General features: G+C 44.5%; 1 protein-coding gene across 5 annotated transcripts; it reads right to left on the bottom strand.

The window, feature by feature from the left end:
* Positions 1–484: 484 nt before the first annotated feature.
* Positions 485–18,176, bottom strand: LOC126368391 (cilia- and flagella-associated protein 43). 5 transcript variants are annotated; one of them, XM_050012390.1, is made up of 31 exons: positions 17,583–18,176; positions 16,359–16,522; positions 15,573–15,671; positions 15,171–15,333; positions 14,517–14,727; positions 14,133–14,261; positions 13,550–13,752; positions 12,871–12,973; positions 12,323–12,577; positions 12,020–12,155; positions 11,284–11,447; positions 10,527–10,680; positions 9,707–9,943; positions 8,916–9,127; positions 8,351–8,497; positions 7,701–7,852; positions 7,282–7,510; positions 6,890–7,010; positions 6,561–6,679; positions 6,058–6,225; positions 5,281–5,454; positions 4,785–4,912; positions 4,273–4,467; positions 3,783–3,908; positions 3,479–3,584; positions 3,094–3,252; positions 2,693–2,806; positions 2,391–2,534; positions 2,007–2,159; positions 1,400–1,536; positions 485–766 (listed from the first exon to the last, which is right to left on the bottom strand). In XM_050012390.1, the coding sequence occupies exons 1-31, from the start codon at positions 17,648–17,650 to the stop codon at positions 625–627; spliced, it is 4,812 nt and encodes a 1,603-aa protein (XP_049868347.1). In that variant the 5' UTR covers positions 17,651–18,176; the 3' UTR covers positions 485–624. The 5 variants fall into 5 exon arrangements, 4 of the variants coding, with proteins under 4 accessions (XP_049868347.1, XP_049868319.1, XP_049868339.1 ...); XM_050012362.1 differs by lacking the exons at positions 3,783–3,908; positions 16,359–16,522; positions 17,583–18,176 and having other exon boundaries at positions 15,573–15,691; XM_050012370.1 differs by lacking the exons at positions 485–766; positions 16,359–16,522; positions 17,583–18,176 and having other exon boundaries at positions 1,410–1,536; positions 1,916–2,159; positions 15,573–15,691.
* Positions 18,177–18,793: the final 617 nt, after the last annotated feature.

Below are 18,793 nucleotides of genomic sequence, written 5' to 3' on the forward strand. Positions count from 1 at the left end.
GGTAGTAACATAATTATGTAAGTACTTACATAAAAGGTAAATAATACATGTACTTCGTCACAATAACGAAAATCGCTACGGTAAATCTAAGTTTTAATAAGTATAGGTAAATACCAGGAATATGATGTTATGGAATCAAAAAATGATGATTCCTGCAAACACCAACTTAATTTTAGTTTGACAGTTCTATAACTATCTGTATCTGTCTAGTTACTAGACAGATACTAGACTCTAGTACATACACGTCGTAAGTGAAGGGAGGTACTGTTTTACAGCTGTCAGGCTAAAATGAAATAAAGGTTTGTCTCCCTGAAGCGGTACCATAATCTCATCGTCATCAGCCCATTGCAGTCAGCGCCTGATTAAGTAAGGCTGATGATAGGGCTTTGGGACGCGCCATGGGAGCGGCCTATGTCACAATAATCTCATTAAATATGAATGGTAAATTAATACTAGAGAAAAGTATTGAAACATTTGTTCGCACTTAGGTATGTTGCGATGATATGATCCATGTGGAACATCAAAATATTTAATACTTCCAACTTAACATAAATAAGAAAATAATGTGTAAAGGGGTCAGCGAGTATATAGGTATATCACGTATGGTGTTGTGGGTGGGTGGGTTCAGCAGAAGGTGCGGAAGGGCGCGAGCGTGGGGAAGGTCTTGAGCCGCAGCAGCTCGAGCTCCGTCTGCAGCAGCACGATGCGCGTGTGGTTGGCCTGCACGTCGCGGATCAGGTGGCTGCGGGCCACCAGCGTCTCCATCCTGTGTACCATGGAGATGAATGTGTACTATAAGTCGCGTGTTACACCCCCCACGTAACGTCTGATCTAATCTCATCTGTGTGTGTTAAACAACTAACTTGCAGCTCTGCCCACTCCATTAGGTATCACGAGCGCAGCCCCCTTTTTTACACACACACCTAACATACTTTTGTATAGGTTATTAACTTTTCCTTTGCCACAGATAACATTAACTACTTAGCCGGACAAATGGGGCGCTGAGGGCTCTCACCCGCTACAAACATTTTTCTAGTTTCTCTCATGTGAGTTGTGAGATCAATGGCCTAACTCACCAGCTCTGGTGTCGGGTCACTATTAGCCGCCAAAGGTCTCTGACATGGCCTACATGTAACGAATACTACATCAAATAGTAACTGGGGCCGACAGCTTGAGAAACGTTTATTATCTAATTTCGAACAATATGACCAAACTAGGGATCAGAATTAACTAAGGGAACTAGGGGTAGGTACAAATATTTAAGCCAACAGGCCCGAGGGTGCTCAGTTTTAACCCCCGACGCAACGCAACGACAGCGGCGCGTGCGTCAGCGCGTGCGTATCGCTACTTCAGTGTGTATAACTACTCGATCTAAGAAATTACCTATTGAGGTGTTTACCTTCTCTTGAAGATGCGCCTAATGCGGATGGGCTCGAGTGCGTCCTCGTGTAGTCTCTTCTCCGACACCTTGAGGTGCAGCACGTCGATGAGCTTCTCCAGCCGCGCCGACAACGCCTCGATCTTGTTGATCCTCATCTGTCAAAGTATTAACGATTGAAAGGTTACCATCAAACTAAGAAAGTCTACTTAATACAAAACTCACTCTTATACCTTGAGGAAATTTTCAACTATTTGGCGCCGCGTGGTTTTTGATTAGATGCCTCTATTCCTGCTTACTTGCAGCGAAATAATAAATAAGTAAGTATTTAAAAGAACTCTCATTGTGAGTGTCCCTAAGCGTGCGGGCGAGTGCTATAAAAACAAAAATCCGTCACAGAACTGTCTAAAAATGTACCATCCTCAAACCTTATTGCATTCTGTGAGTCCTAACAATTAGCAGCTGACTAAATATGAGCAAGCTACGCACATCGTAGGAGGTAGATCGTCTATTAGCCGGAAGCCCCCTTTTTCCTACCTCGCTTGCCGAACTAAGGTGGATGATGGATCGTGGTACGGTCTTCCATGTAGAGCACTCCAATGTGTTGATGTTGGAGCAGTGCTATCACCTGCGTCTCCTCGCAGCGCGCGGCGCTGTCCTGCAGCACGCGCTCGATGCTCATCTTGTTGGCAGCCATCTCCTTCTCCAGCCGCGTGTAATCGTGCTCGTCTGTGTAGCCCAACTCCTTCTTCTTCAGGAACCACTGCAGTTCTTTCGGGATCTAACCAACACATCAACAAACGATTGCTTAACTAAGTATATTATTAAACAGCATAATAGCAAGGCTAAAATGTGCAGGTGTACAGTAAAATAAAAAAAAGAATGTCCTAATTATAGGCTTAGTGACCTGTAAGTATGTTTAGTAGGAAATTACACCTTTGTCTTACATCCAACTGACGACTTTTCCTCTCAGTTAATATGTTTAGGTACATTTAGCAAGCTAGCAGCGCACCCTCAGTCTCGTGTACGTGTAGAGCTCCTGCTGCATGTGCCGCAGCTTCATCTTCATCTGTGCGTGCTCCCACTCCTTGGCCAGGATGCCCTTGCGAAACTCCATCTGACGACGCATCATGCGCAGCTTCAGCGCACCCACTTTCTGAGGATATACGTAACATCAACATGAGACATCCGAGGCTTCGCTGGCTCAACAATAACTGATACAAGTCGGTTGCTGACCTTACAACCCACGCCACATAACATTTACTAAACAAATAATATTTACTTAAGTAATAAAAACGAATAGTACAAAGTTACCAATATAAGTCTATTGATGACTTCGACATCTTCACGTGGAATGAGGGCGGCGTCCTCGAAGTCCTCCATGTGCCCGCTCGTTATAATCTCTACTTGCCCCGCAGGAAGCACCAACTGCAAATGTGACAGTATAGTTTAAAGTATAAGTCGGTACTAAGTAGTACGTTATAGAAAAGTTATCGGTAAAATAACATAAGTCAGCCCCGAACGAGACGTGCTTCATACCTGTTGTGGTCGATTCCGGCACATATATGTATAAGTAATGAGTATGTACGGTTATTTATGCTGGATTCTTTATCGTGATGGTTGGATTACGGTTCTCTGAATTGCAAAGGTTCTACTATGCTTGGTCATATCTCATAATTATTCGTTATAATTATCGTGACTGGTGGCGACACTACCTGCAGCTGTCGGTTGACGGCGGCGGCGTGTTCCTTGTCGCGGTGCAGCATCATGCGCGCGCTGCTCTGGCTGAGGAAGGTGCGGCGCGCGCTCACGGCGCGGTTCCACGTGTTGGTCGCGCTGTCCACGTACGCCGTCTCCAGGATCACGGCGCGCATCTACACCGAACTAACTTTTTAGGTACACGCAATGGACACAGTCATAAATTAAGACAACCTGGATACAACCTCTCTTGATATCGTCTTAGCTGAACTGCGTGGTGACAGTTTCGCGGCTCATTCATTTAAGTACCCACCCCCTAAACTCACACAAATGAAACATATGATTTAATCTAAGAGCGAATCGAGAATGTTTATTCGTCAAATATATTCATTAACAACTCACGCGTATCTCGTTCTCCATCTTGACGCGGCGCAAGCGACACATGGTGGTCCAGAGCCCCTCGTCCAGCACCGCCGGCATGTTGCTCAGCTGGTCCAACTGCTCCACACTGTTATATACACCACACATATATATGTATCACACGAAGATGTTTCGTGTTAATTACCTAATCAGACTAGTTAGTAACAACAAGAATCTTGGGCTCAAGCTCAACAATGATCGTTGACCCGTGTCTAACGCGACGAACTGTGATACCTACGTCTAATGTAGCTAGGTAGGTGCTGCAAACAGTTATGATCGCACTTACGCCTTGAAGTAGTCGATGCAGTCCACGTGCAGCAGCGGCGGGCGCACGTTGGTGAGGATGGCGGATGCCAGCTCGTACAGCACCAGCGGGATCATGCTGGCGCGCTGGTGCCACTTCGGACGACGTCTGTGCGCGTCATACAGAAGATATACCTACCTTATACCTGAAGCTACTTTCATGCAATAAAAGGCGGGTTATTTACCGTAAGATAATACTTTTAACACGGTACCTAGAAAATATTTTTACTTACTTGAAACCCTTAGAAGGCCGAAAAACAACTTTTGTTTTCGTGATCGGTTTTCTAATTAATACCCGCAAGTAAGTATAATATATAAGCTCACTATAAACGGGAGTTCCGCACGAGAGCAAGTAACAAAGAATGGTGATGCTCTTTCTCCTACTCCTGCGTGCCTTAAGTAAGCAATTATACTTGACTAAATGTTATAGTAGTAACCATATTATTAGGGAGAAGGGAGAGTGGTGAAGTTACTTGAAAAACTTGTAGCACTGATCGACGATAATAGGCGAGAAGTCAGCGAAGTTGTTCTTGAAGGCACGGTCCAAGTGGCGGTCCTTGTGCGCGAGCGCGTCGTACGCTGACTGGCACTCGCCCGACTGCTCTAGGATCTGCGCCAGCTCCTTCTGCAGCACCTCCACCTCGCCCTCGTACCGCACTATCAGCGCCCTGCAACCACCCTTTTACCACTAGAGGCCCTAGCTTAGTCCTTTTAATGGATTATCTACGGACGGTTCATCACACCACCATTTATTGCTTACTTCAATAGCAAGTGTCTTCAATATTTAGCTGCAGGTTACTTTCTGTTGACCTGATAGGTATCTCAAATAGTTACAGATTAAAGCATATATATGCACAAATAATATAATCGAGTAGCGTGGTAAGTAGAACAATAGGCGCCGTACAAGTACCCCGGTGCCAATACCTACTTGCTCAATAGCAGATTGTAAGTACTATAATGTTGTTTATTTCGTTGTTGATCGCACCTCAAATCTTCCAGCTTCTCGGCGGACTCTAGACGGTCGAGATTGGCGCGGCGCAGGCGCATCAGGTTCAAGTTCTCCTGCCCGATTACAGAGTCCACCTTCAGTTTCTTCAACCACGTATCTTTTACCTGACAACACAAATACGATTGCTAAGTGAGTAGGTAGTTCATAAAATCAAAGTTAATACGTCAGACGTGGCCTGGCCAATCTTTCTTTGATGATTTAGGACGCAGCTGGGGGTGAGATAGTGCGTACTAATATTATAAATGCGAAAGTAATTCTGTCTGTCTGTTACCTTTTCACGCTTACACCGCGAAACTGATTTAGATGCGGTAAGTATGGAGATGGTTTGAGACCTAGTGATGAACATGGGATAGTTTTTAGCTCGGAAATGACTGCCTAAACGCATGAAAAGGGAATAGAAACGCGAAGGCCACGCGGACAAACTCACGGGCGGAAAGGTATTTTCAGATAATTATAAATATGAATGACATACCTTCATGTTGAACTTGACGATGCCCTCGTTGAGCACCTGCGACAGCTTGGCGTACTCGGCGTGCAGCATCTTGCGGTACTTGTCGCGCTCCTCGTTACGGAACTTGACCTTCGCCTCGTAGTCGAACACCAGCCGCAGGTCGTCCTCGTTCCAGTTCTCCGGCTCCTTGTCCAGCTAACAAATATATTACACACATTTTATTTTACAGGTTTAAACGTACATAAGCTCACGCCCGTAATCTTAAATAGGGTGGGCAGAGTCAGAAACAATCAGTCAACAATCAACTTTTGACACGGTGGTATTCCAAACAAGGATATAATGAACCGTATGACTGGTAATACTGGGTGGTGGTTCCATAGTCTCTGCTTACCCTGGTGGTAAATAGACATGAGTTTATGGATGTATGACTGGTGATTATAATTAACCATCCCAAACGCCCATAACGTCTATCATATTACAAAGGACATGTTCTTATAATCCTTTTGGAGGTTTTAATGACTCAAGTACCAAGGGTTAGACAAGTTGCAAAACTTGTAAACGTTTCGATCAAATTAATCGGTAACATTTTGTATTCGCGCAAATTAAAACGCCGCCACTGCGCACATCGTCCTTGACGTAAGATTTAAATACTACTTATATCGATTTATCCGAATCGGATAATCCGATCGAAATGTTTGCAACCTGGATAACCCTCCGGGGGTTTGCGCTCCCAATAAAAGGATATTTTCCTTCTGAAAATCTGACGAATGGATGGAGTATAAATGAAAGTGCGGCGACCATGCATTGCGGCTTGGGTATGGGCTTCTTGATCTCCTCGTGCCACAGCTTCTCGAGCACGCCGTCCATCATCTCGTTGAGCGCGCGCTCGCGGAAGTCGTCCTTGGGGCCCGGGTCCGGCGGCACGATGACGATCTGCGACGGGCTGATGTACGGCGGGATCGTGCACTGTGGGTTACCCACCGGTCATTACCAACATTAATAATTCAGAAGATAGTTTCACTATTAATGGCAGTGTTTGATACTTATCAGTTGGATCAGTTCTAGACATGTTACAGTCAGTTACCTACTTAAGTATATGTATAAAAAACAGTACATTTCAAAAGACGTTTTAGATTTGTCTTGAAATCGGCTCCGAACGTATTGCTGAAGAGTTGAAGAGGACTGCCGGTGATGAAATAAAGTTCCCAACCGTAGGGGTTTATTACTATATAATATAGAGTCACTTCAACATGTGAAAATTTTCCATGATTAACTATCTACAACAACATCAGCACACGCACCTCTTCAGGGTCCACTTTGATGAGTTTGATGGGCTGCTCCTCCTGTCTCCACTCCGGGTCCTTGATCTGTATCAACAGGTGGTGAAAGCTGCCGCGCAAGTCTGACAGCTTGTTCAATTCTGACAAACAGCATGTTTTAGTTTAAGTGTTGGTGTCTTTTGTATGAAGCTTTAGGTTTAATCGTGTGACGTGTTACACATTGTTCTTGCTTATTATTTATTAGCGTATTTGGATTGGAAATCCCAACAAAAACCCATTGACGAGGGGAGACCAGTGACCAGCAGTGGGATGATGATAAGCTATGTATAACAACGTTTCAATGTGCGCACCTTCAATGATGAACCGGAGCCGGGAATTGCGTTCGGCCACCAGCCCCACCTCGCGCTTCTTCATCGCCATCAGCTCGTCGAACTGCTTGTTGAACCACAGACGCATCTGCTGCACGATCAGCTGCAATTCCAAACAAACAGTTCGTTCACATTGGTGTATGTGGAGATCTTGCAAAGACGGACGAAATAATAAAATTCAATAAGGTAATAAAATGCAATCTCCTAATATTTTCTTGCAGTAAAGAATGAAGTGCGCGAGTACGTACTCCATTTAAACGAAATACAACAATAGTGAACACATATTATGAATGCCGCAAAATAGATCCCTCTATGGTATGATGAGTCTTCGTTCTTTCCAACTTCCTTCCTATGTATCGTTAGGAAACGTTTACCTTGATGATATCGTAGAGGAAGTTCATCTGCAAGAAGCTGAAGGCGAGCGTCTGCGGGATCATGTAGGGCGGCACGGTGATGTACTTGTGCGCGCTGGAGCCCGACAGCACATAGGGCTCGCCCTCCGGCGCCTCCTCGCCCGCGTCGTGCTGCTGCATGACCGACTCCGACGCCCGCCGTTCCGTCGGTACCACGTCTATTGAACCCAGCGAGTCCCGCGGCATGTTTCTGTACATACACATGTAAGTTGTCATGGTGACGTTCAGAAATTAAGAGACTGTGAAGAATAATTACTGGATATGAAACGCTACCAGACTATAAAATATACGTCAAATATACTTCCTAGATTTCTAAGCATCTGACAGCCCCAGTCGCAGGTTGTGCGGTCCATAACAAACCCTGGTAATGATGCACTCACTTGGCAGGTCCGCTGCGCGCCTTGCCGAAGGTCTCGTCCCAGGGGCGGAACACGTCGTCGTCGTTCTCCATCTCCAACCCGCGCAGCGCCGCCTTCTGCTGCAGCTCCGGCCACAGGTCACGCTGCGTCGGCAACACCGGGTAGTTCTCCACCTATGCGGACGAGCACTGTAGTATCACGACGAGACGAGCGAAATGACGAGGAATGAGGACGAGAATATTGTTGAATACAAATATAATAATATAATCTCTTGAATCTTGAATTTCTATAAATTAAGTAGGTACCTATTACATGAAGATTTTAATGACCCAAGCTTCCGGGGCCTGTTTTACATTATAAATTCAAATTCAAAAATATCTTTATTCAGTAGGTAACATAGTTACACTTTGAATCGTCAATTTTTACATAACGAACGTCTCATCCGCCTAAAACTATTGCAGCTTCTCACAACCTGTATAGCCGGGGAAAAGAAGCTGCAAGAAAAACCTCGGCACAGGGCCCTAGACGTTCTGTCTAGGGCCTAATACTAATATAACTGTCTGATACCGGTGCCGCTACTCGTTATATCGTTGCCTTATAGTGAGACAAGTAAACGCCTTTTTAAAAATATGATTTTCTGCAACTTCTTCAACTCTAAATCATTTCCTCACTTGATAATGGCTGAAAATTGCAAATATCTTGACGCGTGGATTTTGCATGGTGTCCCAACATTTCTTCTTAATCCAGGCAGTGACCTTGTCCTGTGCTTTGATCTTTGCCTCTGTTTTTAGACGGATCTCCTCCCGCTCCTTCTCCGCCTGCAGACAACATGACTGAGTAACAATAGTGGTCAAAATCAGGTCAGCCTCATTTAATATAATAAACACAGGGACGTGGCACAGTCTATATGACATGGCATATTGTAGATTTAGTTGAGGAGGCACTACTTAACTGGACGCGCTCCGCTCGTTGAGGGTTCTGATCTTGTCAAAAAATTAAGACAACAATTGGTCAGCGATCTTCGGTTCAGAACGTCCTCTAAGAATTTATATTTGTGTGTAGTCGGGAGCTGTTTGGCCGCCACTAAGGTTAGATCTCTTTTACAAAGCGATCCGTTTTACAGGTCTGTTTATGGATACGTTTTTAGATAATGACGTAAGTAAGTAACCATGTAGGTAAATGTGCGTACTCGCCCACGACACTTCTGGATCCTTATAAACACTTAGAGTATACGACCTGTTTGAGCCGCTCTTTCTTGTTCTCCAGATGCAGGTTGAACTCTGACAGCGACAGCTGGTGCAGCGGGCGCTCGGCTATGTTCTCCTCCAGCAGCCCCACCAACTGTGCCTTCAGCTGCTCGAACAGGTGCACCACCTCCTCGCGCTGCTTCCTGTAATCCAACGCCTCTTCGCGCACCTTCTTCTCTTCTTGCAAATCTAAGTAGTTATCTGTGGAGCAGTGGTCTTTATAAGTAATGATTGTATTATAGTTTGCGCGTCAAGAACTTACGCGCCTGAGGTATACTTACGGCAGGGCGGGAGAGATAGACAAACACTGACTGTGTAAGCTTGACATTCAGTCTACCAGTCAGTAGATAGATAGATAGAATCTTTATTTAGGTTTAAGACGTTACATAAACTTAATATTAAAATTTGAACATATATGAAATGTAAGCTAAGCACTTAAAACTAAAAAGGGTACTAGCTCGGCTGATGTCGTATCGACCCACATGAGGGACAATACGACGCCGATTTTCAGCCAGACCCCTAAGAAATAATACAAAAAACTTAAACTAATAACAAATCAATAGGTAGATAAGCACCTACCTAAGGCGGTGACAACAACTTACGCGCAAACTAAGTAAAATTATGTACGAAAGCATGTCTGCTTGTTACTTGTCTTATTTTCACGATTAAAAGGCTGAATGGATTTGGATGAAGTATCGTACGTAGATAGTTATAGGCTACACTTAGAATTAGCGCGGATATCATTGTGCTGAACTATGATGGCTCCATCATACTGCTTACTTTCGTTGGCATTGAACACCTCGATCACGACGGTGGCGTCGTCGAGCGCGGCGGGCGGCGTCGCCTCGTGTCGCACCTCGTCGTGCAGCTCCTCGCGCACGGCGTCGCTCTTCGTGTAGCAGTACGTCACGGCCAATGTGCGGTTCTTGCCCAGGTGCACGAAGTACTTGTTCGTGTTCTCCAACACCACGTACTTGATGCCCGGCTCGTAGCGGTGTGACGCCACGTACTTGAAGTCTACGCAATATAGATACACAATATACATATAGATTAGCTATGTCACTAGATAATATATTATTTAATAATCAAACGAACTTACCTGAAGTGAAGTTCGATCGTAATTATCCTGTCTTAGCCGGAGAGAGCGCGTGGATGGCAGTATGACGGAACTACTACTAGTAAATCTCGAAAGGCGATGGCAGGATTATTAATTAAGTACTTAAGTACAGTGATTGTTGAGTACTTAGATGAATGAAAAGCAAAGGTCACGTTCAGTAGCGTATTGTCCCGGGCACTATAGTCGTGGGACTGCTGTAGAATGTATACTAACGTGCACATTCTACAATAATGGACACTTATACTTATGGGCGATGAGCTGATCATCTGTCCCCATGTGGACCTTGATAAACTTCATATTCAAAGTGGCAGCAAATTATCTGCTCGCTCCAAAGGAAAACTTATTGTTTTGTCGCATATGGCATTAACTAATTGATCGGACAAATGGGGAGCATTGAGAGACAAATGCGTTGAGGGGTTTGTGTATGCATGTCTGTAGATTAGTAGAAGAATGTAAGCTTCAAAGGACGTTGTAGTTGCGCACCGTACGTGGGGGGAGCGTCTGGCTGGCGCAGCACCACGGCCCCGTCAGCGCCGTACGTCATGAGCCCGAGCTCGCCGCGCACGCCGCTGAACTGCTTCAGGTCGTGACCCGAGTCGATGATCGGGCCCATACGGACTGACACCGTCACGCCTTTCTGTACAACACGATTCCACAATACACCAAATAACAAGTCTTTATACATTCCGCTGCTGGGGACAGGCCTCCCCTCAATCAACTGGAGGGGGTATGGAGTATACTCCAACACGCTGCTCCACTGCGGGTTGCTGGAGGTATTTGGGGTAGTAGCAGCTTAGGTCCAACGGCTTAACGTGTTTTCCGAAGCACGGAACCATCTTACGTTTTCGGACAATAAGGTGATTCCGTGTCCTTTCAAACAAAGGGCAGTCACCAAGTAGAAATTTCGACATATCCCAATCGGAAATCGAATCCGATCTCCAGATCGTGAGTCACAACTCTCTACTCACTAACGCGCTGAACTGGAAAGGAATAAAACTTATCTTCCCAGACATGTCATAAAACCTGACAGAGGATTTATGTGTCTTCTCTGACAAACATGATAGACCGCTAATATGGGTTGGTCACCTGTCACCATACATCTCAGAACTTCGTATCAAAAATGTTTGCAAGTTGCTTTATGTTTTTAACTCGGCGTACCCCACTTAGGGATAGCGAGCATGAGTAGTTCCTATGTAAGTAGACACCAAACAGTGTCAATGATTGGTAACAAATAACTCACGTCTCCAGTGAGTTTGAGGATGTGATAGTTCCTGGAGAGGTAGGGTATGGCAAGCATGGAGTCCTTGATGCTGAGCGGCAGCAGGCGAGCGTACGGGCCCGCCATCTTGCCCGCGAACTTGTTGTCCTTGCCCGACACCGCGTTGATGCAGATGATGCGCTCGCCTGTAACCCGCACAACAACCACCGGTCAGGCAGCTAGTTGGTGGCCGCAGCAGTGGCAGCGGCGGCTATTGGCACCAATACTACCCGATCTCCGCGCCGCTGCCATTCAGTATCGAGTTAGTCGTCGTCGATCAGTATTCGTACCTTGACTTATGATGAAAATTAGTTTCTAAAGAGTGACCAGCACACTGAGGCAGTGTCAGAAGTGGGAGTTTGTAAGTAGTAGTATGAAATCGCGTCGCGTCGATTTTCCATGTGAACAGATGCTTACAAACAAACTATTTTAAATAAGTAAGTAATGCCGCCCTCAAAACACTTCCGGTTCCTATCTACACTTACCCTACTACTTATGTACTTAAGTATTAAGTACTTATAGTAACTAAGTACAACAATCGACATGTACTTAAAACCATGGAATAGGTAAAATAATTATTTAGGTTAATATATGTATTAGTAATAATTGTCATGTAAAATAACAAAAAAGATACGAATAAATAAGTAAGTATGAATGAGTAAGTACCGCCTCGATAGTTATGGATCTTTCTGTTGCTCTGAAAATACAAAGTACTTACCAATCAAGTGCTTGTCAGAGAAGTGTACGAGACCGAAGCAACGCATGGCCTCTCCTACTTTCATGAGGAAGCAGTCGGCGAGTCCGCGGCCTACTTCCGAATAACGCACTAGCGTTAATTTGTAGTCCTTGGCTACCTGATATTAATAGTATACGGTTCATTATAACAACATCCATACTTATTATCAAGAAGGACTTCGTATGATAAAAGGTTTCAAACAATAATCTTTTGTTTATCTACTGATGGCTTTGTTTAGGTATACCATGGGGTTTACGGATGGATGTTTGTATGAACGTAGAAGACCTTGTAAATGAAGATGTGCCCGGCAGCCATAGCGACGGCGGCGAGCTCGCGGCCGGAGGGCGAGAACGCGACGCGCGACACCTGCTGGTGCGTGAGGCTGGTGCTGAAGGCGCGCGTCAGCTGCGGCTCGTGCGCGTCCCAGCGCAGCATGGCCAGGCCGTAGTTCACGTCCACGCTGCCCACCACCGCCAGCACCGGCTCCACCGGGCTCGCTTGGAACGACATGTCTTTACCGTCCAGAATCCTTCTCAACACCTAAAATGTGAAAATCTCATTTATTTACCTACATAGGGGTTCTCTCCAGGCAGAAAGCGGTGACGCGTTTGCTGTACTGTATCGCTAGGGTTGGTTTGGTGAGGTTAATCGACGTTACAACCCACACGAAAAGAAGAAGAGTGTGTCTGTGTAGATAAATAGGTACTTATATGTCTAGATGTAGCGTAATACAACTCAGCGAATATACCTACCTAGAACGCGAACCACTAGAACACGGGACCGCTTGCTGCCTGATAGGTCCCTTACTTTGCCAGTGTCGCAGTGTAACGTACCATTTTAGCGGAGATCACTTCGTAAATGCACATGTCATTTTGATCGCTCATCGTGGCCACGTGCTTGAAGTCCGGCGCGATCAGTTTCATCTTTATTATGTTCCTGTACAACAAACAGCGCGGAGGTAAGTTGAGTGATAGAATAAGATCAGGTACTGTGAGAGATGTGGTGTAACAGATGATGTAGTGATAACATTGAGAAGAGGATATTAAGAAGGATAATACGAAAGCGATATATAAGATGAAGATTGTCGGTAGGGCTGGCAGAGGAAGACCTACAAAAACATACCTACATTGATCAAATTGGAGATGTCTTAAAAAAGGTTCAATAGTAATTATTAAGAATAATTAACATAAGATCTGCTATGAATCGCCGCGCGTGTATGAAACGATTGACGGACTGCCCTGTTACATCGACATACCTAACGTGATTGGTCGCTGTGATAGTTATAGTGATTATTAGTGATGGAATAATCAAGCGTCAACCTACCACAGCAGAAGAATCTAAGCAGTTGTAAGTTGCCATCGACTTACAGAGAGGAAGAGAAATTACGGGCGTGACATTTTTTATATTATCATTAACAGAATCACATTAAATATTTACCAATTTCGATGTTGCTTTGAGGATTTCAATAGAGACTCGAGTGGGTAATCGTCTAAGAATACGGGAGTTAGTGACCTCTGCTTGTAGGCGACGAGGCGCACGTCAGCGCGGTCCGAGTCCGGCGCGGGCGGCGCGAGCCGCAGCACGCGGCCGCCGCGAGTCCAGCCCACTGCCACCTCCGCCGTCGCGTTGCCCACCAGCCGCACCACCTGGTCGTCGCGCTCCACCTCCTGCTTCCACACTACACGCCACTTCTGCTGCTCGTTCTTCTTCACCCACTACAATACCCAACGACGGCGTTAATCTACTTATTATATGGGGTATTATAAATACGAAAGTGACTCTGTACGTATATATGGTCTGTTATCTTTTCACGCTTATACTCTTCTTCAATAAAACAATAGTAATAGCAGAAGACGATTTCGATAGAAGACGCCTATACTGCTATAAATATGCTAATATTGGTATTATAAAATTTAGACGGACGGATAGAGTGCTTAGAAGATGCGAATATAACCGAAGTCCACGCGTGGATGAAGTTGGGGGAGGACAGCTAGTCATCCTATAAATACTAGGTCTAGGTACCACGCGTCATATATACAACGTTTCTCTATCATACCTACTAGGTATATGTATAACATGAGTAGATAATGCTCACCCGAAAATGTTGATCTGGCCCGTAAATAAGAATACCGGTCCCGAAGGCGCACACGCAGGGCGTGTTCTCGCCTTTTAGATCCTCGTTCCATTCCACCGTGGGTATCATGATGATACCATCTGTTGTCACCTAAACGAATAACGAACGAGAACAATTACGGGAGCAATAATCGGTACGATTCTACCAATCAAGTAGCGACTTTGGCAATCCAATAGCAGGGTCTGTTGCGATGGTTATTATAAATACGATGTCACTAACACCCTGACAAAGTACTTATAAGGTACTAATTCTTGTGATAATTAGACAGTCACTCTCCTTCACGTCTTCGGGTTTAAGACCTACTCAATTCGCACGAGTTATACATATAATATGCGGAGTACTGACGCCGTAGAGTCTAGCGGTGGCGTCGATGGCGTAGAGCAGCCCCTCGTTGGTCCAGCAGACGCCGATGAGCTTGGGCTCGGCGAGGCCCCAGCCTGTCACCTCCTCTTTGGCACGCCGCATCATGAAGCAGCGCCGGAAGCACGGCGCCACCTCCCACACGATCAGACCTTCGCCGTAGCACTGGCACACCAACATGTGCGACCGGCTTGCCCTGATAACATGTCACCATTTTGTTTGGAGTAACTTGACTGCTGCTGGATGCTAAGAGCAAAGAAAGAGCTTAGGCGAAGAATCGCCTTTGAGAACTCACGACGCGGATTCTGTAGGCATCAGTGGATTACAAACGAATCAATGCGACCTTACCGACCACTTCACCGTCGGTGCACGGTATCGTGGCGGAATCACTATACTATGCGGACATAGGTATCGTCAAGGATAAGTAAGTAAGGTAAAACAATCTTCTCTTCCAACTAGATAGACGGGTAACATATCGCAATGGACGGTTCATAATAATTATTCATCCCACAGTTTCAAGTGTGGTTGCAAGTGACATTATACCCCCATCCTCCCGTACTGACATGTGCATACAGCGAGACAATGACGTCATCAATCCTGAGAAACAGTCGTATAAAGGCCAATGCTGACGACACGTACATGTAGATCTGCTGGCGGCGGATGACGCCGGTGGGCAGCGCGAGCAGGCGCTGGCAGGTGCGCCAGCTCCACACAGTCACCATGTAGTTGGGGTACCCGGAGAACCCCGCCACCAGCTCGCCCTCCATCATGCACAGACCCTTGTACCGGTTTATGTCCGTATCTGCCCACAACCAATATTACGTATCAAATCTGTTTCAATCGAACAACCTAAATATACGATCCTATTACTATAGTCAAAGAGGCGGCCAATAATCTCGAATCTTTTCAGGACCCCTAGAGTCCATTAATTATTTCCTCACAGACGATGCCCTGAGCCAAAGTTCGCGCCCTACTGGCCACCATGACATGTTTCTAAAAGTTTTTTATATAAATGATTTAATTAGTGGATTGTAATAATACCTTTTAGTTGAGTCACGATTGTAAGTGATGGGTAAGTCACAATAAATATTCGTGCGTGTTTCACCTTTTCCGCGAAAGCAAACATGTTGGTTCGGTGGCCTGTAAAATGAACAGAATCAAATTAGTCATTAAACGTTAATTTATTAAATAAATGTCTGATAACACTATCTAATATAATATCTGCAGCTGCACCTAGGCTTATCAGTTTGCTGAGTATGACTAAATTGCCACACGACCACAAGTGGAAAACGATACATAGGTTTACAATGAGTTTTTACTACCTAATCTGACTTCTCAACTCTATACCAAGGAACATACCTACGTTCAATCAATCAATCAATCAATAATACTTTATTGCACAACAACATATACAAAGGACATAAACATACGAATAAAACATAAGCACAATAGCTACGTTCGTTGGTTGATACCTATTTAAATACCTATTTACTACTCTTTACCCTAGAGCTGTAAACCGACATCTGGTCCACCTTATGAACTGGTGAGCAAGTATAAAGATTTTAATCAGAAAGGAAAAAGCCAAAATGGTTTACGCGGATCTAGGGCGGCGTTCACTAACGATACATAGACGTGATCTTATGATGTCGAACAGGTAATATGCTAGTCGTATATTACGCGCGGTGCGATACAAAGAGCCAACATGCTCGGTATATTTAACAATTAGCCAGTAAAGTAGGGAGCGTAGGCGCAGTTAGTACTTTATACTTAGTAAGTACTACGGGTGCTGATAAACAAAGGCAAGTTATATCATGTTGAATGACTGGCCAGCGACGACGTCGACGCCGTCGCCCGCGGCGGCGCTGTTGGCCACGTACACCAACTCGAGCCCGGTGCGCAGGTTGAGCAGCACGATGTACAGGTCCTGCGCCACCGCCACCACGTCGCGCCCCACGAACGTCATGAAGTCCAGCCGCTGTGGGATGGCCCATCTGCGACACGTTTTTACGCTTTTAATTCGTAGGTACTTAAGTAAACTTAGTTGACTTTGCCTTTGGTAGGGGTTTGTGTTGGACTGGGAGGGAAAAATACATATTAGAACGCTGGCTTATAATCTTCCCGGACATGTCGTAAAAACCGACAGGGGAATCCTCTCCTTTATCCGCTGCTTTATCGGGTGATGATGGATTAATTTCGTGTCATCATACGGTTCATCTTTTTATTTTGACGTGACTTATTGTAGATTTGCCGCAGATAGCATTAACTACTTGGCCGGACAAGTTGAGAGCGGTCAAGACTCTCACCCGGTACAAAATTTAAGACAACAGGATTGCCTGCGGCCTCGGCTCATGGAGAGCATTATATTTGAAACAATTAAGCGACCCTCGACTGGCCGATAGCGATAAGCGCTGAATGATGGGTAAACGTTAACCACGCCAGCGGGGACGGTATCAGGGTCCTGAAGTGTTTGTTGTCGCGAGCTGATTGGCCGCCTCTATGGCTAGAGAGTAATCGGGTCGACAGAATCGTATATTAGGTACATCCTTCGGGCGTCGGTATGTACTTTTCAGTAAGTACCGTCCCTAAGTGGGATGTATTCGGAAGCCGCAACTAACAGGGGTTTTGTGTAGTACGAAGCATAATCGCAAAAACGTTTTGAAGCTGATTTGAGCCATTGGGCAATGGTTGGCAGACCTACTTACGTCTGCTTTTCGCATGAAACGATTTTGTATCATCTATAGGCGATGGATTAGAGAGGGACTCGCCTGATTGGACGGAATACCTACGGTTCATTGTATCCACATCATTTCCATGTTAAAAATTCGTACCTTAATATGAAGAAATTATTGTCTTTTAGAGATTAAAGGCGAATGGCGTGAATTATGTATGTAGGTATGTATGGATGGTCAATTTTTAACAGAACACCAGACTTAGGTAGGTAACGCGCGCTCGTAGCCACTCTCCACCGGGGTGGACAGTCACAAGCTAACTCAACACTTAGACCAAGAAAAACTTAAATTTAAAAATGTACCTATATGCAGACACATTTACCTTACTTTCGGTGCAAACTCTTCGGGAGGCTCTTCAGCATTTGGTGACTCATTTGCTTTTGCAGCCATGACTGTAAATCTCTTCTATTATTATACTTAATAATTCATTACCTAATTAACCATAGTAAGTATACACATAATGCAATGTAGTCAGTTTTTATATCAATTGACCAAATCCTGACCAAAGAAACGAGTTGGAATCAGAATATAATTCACCACGTTTTATCCCGACTGATCGTAAAATATTTTACTTTTGTTTATGTTTCATAGCAACCTGCTCGACCAAGCGGGGGTGCGTGTTGCTCTATGTACTCGACAGAACAATAAGCAGTCGCATAAGTAAGTACTAATGTGATGCCAATCGACTTATTTGTTCTGTGAGTCTTCCTAACACCAGCTTTGAATAACAAACATAACTTTCCACTCTCTAACGTAGATTATTTCAGTTGAACGTAGTAGTTATAAAATATCATCTTCGATTCCACTATACTTTGTTAAATTCCTAAAACAGCATATTCCCTCTTCTATAGGTTGGGTCTGGCATGTTATTCATTGACAAATTAATTAAAAATGACCGACTATTATGTAATTATGACTAGGGTCTTATTTTCTAAATCTATTCAAATCTAGTTCTGACAAAAAAAGATTTATTATTCACTCTAGCAACCCTTTTTCTAAGCTAGCAACATTATTTTTATCTGTCAAAATAAGGGAGATTCTTGGCGGGAACTTCAACAAAGGCGCAACTTTTGAAATTTTTTTGAAAAATTTTATTAATTTCTTTGTTAAAAATTGTATAGAACTTCAGTGTATTATAGTGTAAATAGTGTTTCTGTCCTCCTATCATGGAGGGAAATGAGGATCAGGGGGATGGTCCCCCTAATCCTGCTAAAAAGAGGAAGGACTTGTCCCTGTCCTGTAGCGGCGTCGGCGGTGAGGATAGTGACTTATATAAACCTTACTTGAAACCGAACTATAAAAGACAATATCCAGAAAATAGTTTCATGACTGAATATAATGTGTTTATTGAAAGTTTGGACAAAGAACGCTTAGGCAATAAAAGTCCAATATACTTGAACCATATTTTTGCAACGGAAGTGAAAGGTGTAATGGCAATTCGCAGGATTAATGCCAATAAAATTGCGGTGGTATTTAAGCAGCACAATACTGCAAATAATTTATTGAACAATAGTGCTTTTTTGGAAAAGTACA

This window comes from Pectinophora gossypiella, chromosome 1 (genome assembly GCF_024362695.1).
Source record: "Pectinophora gossypiella chromosome 1, ilPecGoss1.1, whole genome shotgun sequence".
NCBI lineage: Eukaryota > Metazoa > Arthropoda > Insecta > Lepidoptera > Gelechiidae > Pectinophora > Pectinophora gossypiella.

Coding starts and splice junctions, on each gene's coding strand:
- LOC126368391 (XM_050012390.1), bottom strand. CDS start 17,650: ATGGCTGCAAAAGCAAATGAGTCACCAAATGCTGAAGAGCCTCCCGAA. Junction 6,226..6,560: donor TCAAAGTGGACCCTGAAGAG/GTGCGTGTGCTG, acceptor GGTAACCCACAG/TGCACGATCCCGCCGTACAT. Junction 4,468..4,784: donor GAGAAGCTGGAAGATTTGAG/GTGCGATCAACA, acceptor GGGTGGTTGCAG/GGCGCTGATAGTGCGGTACG.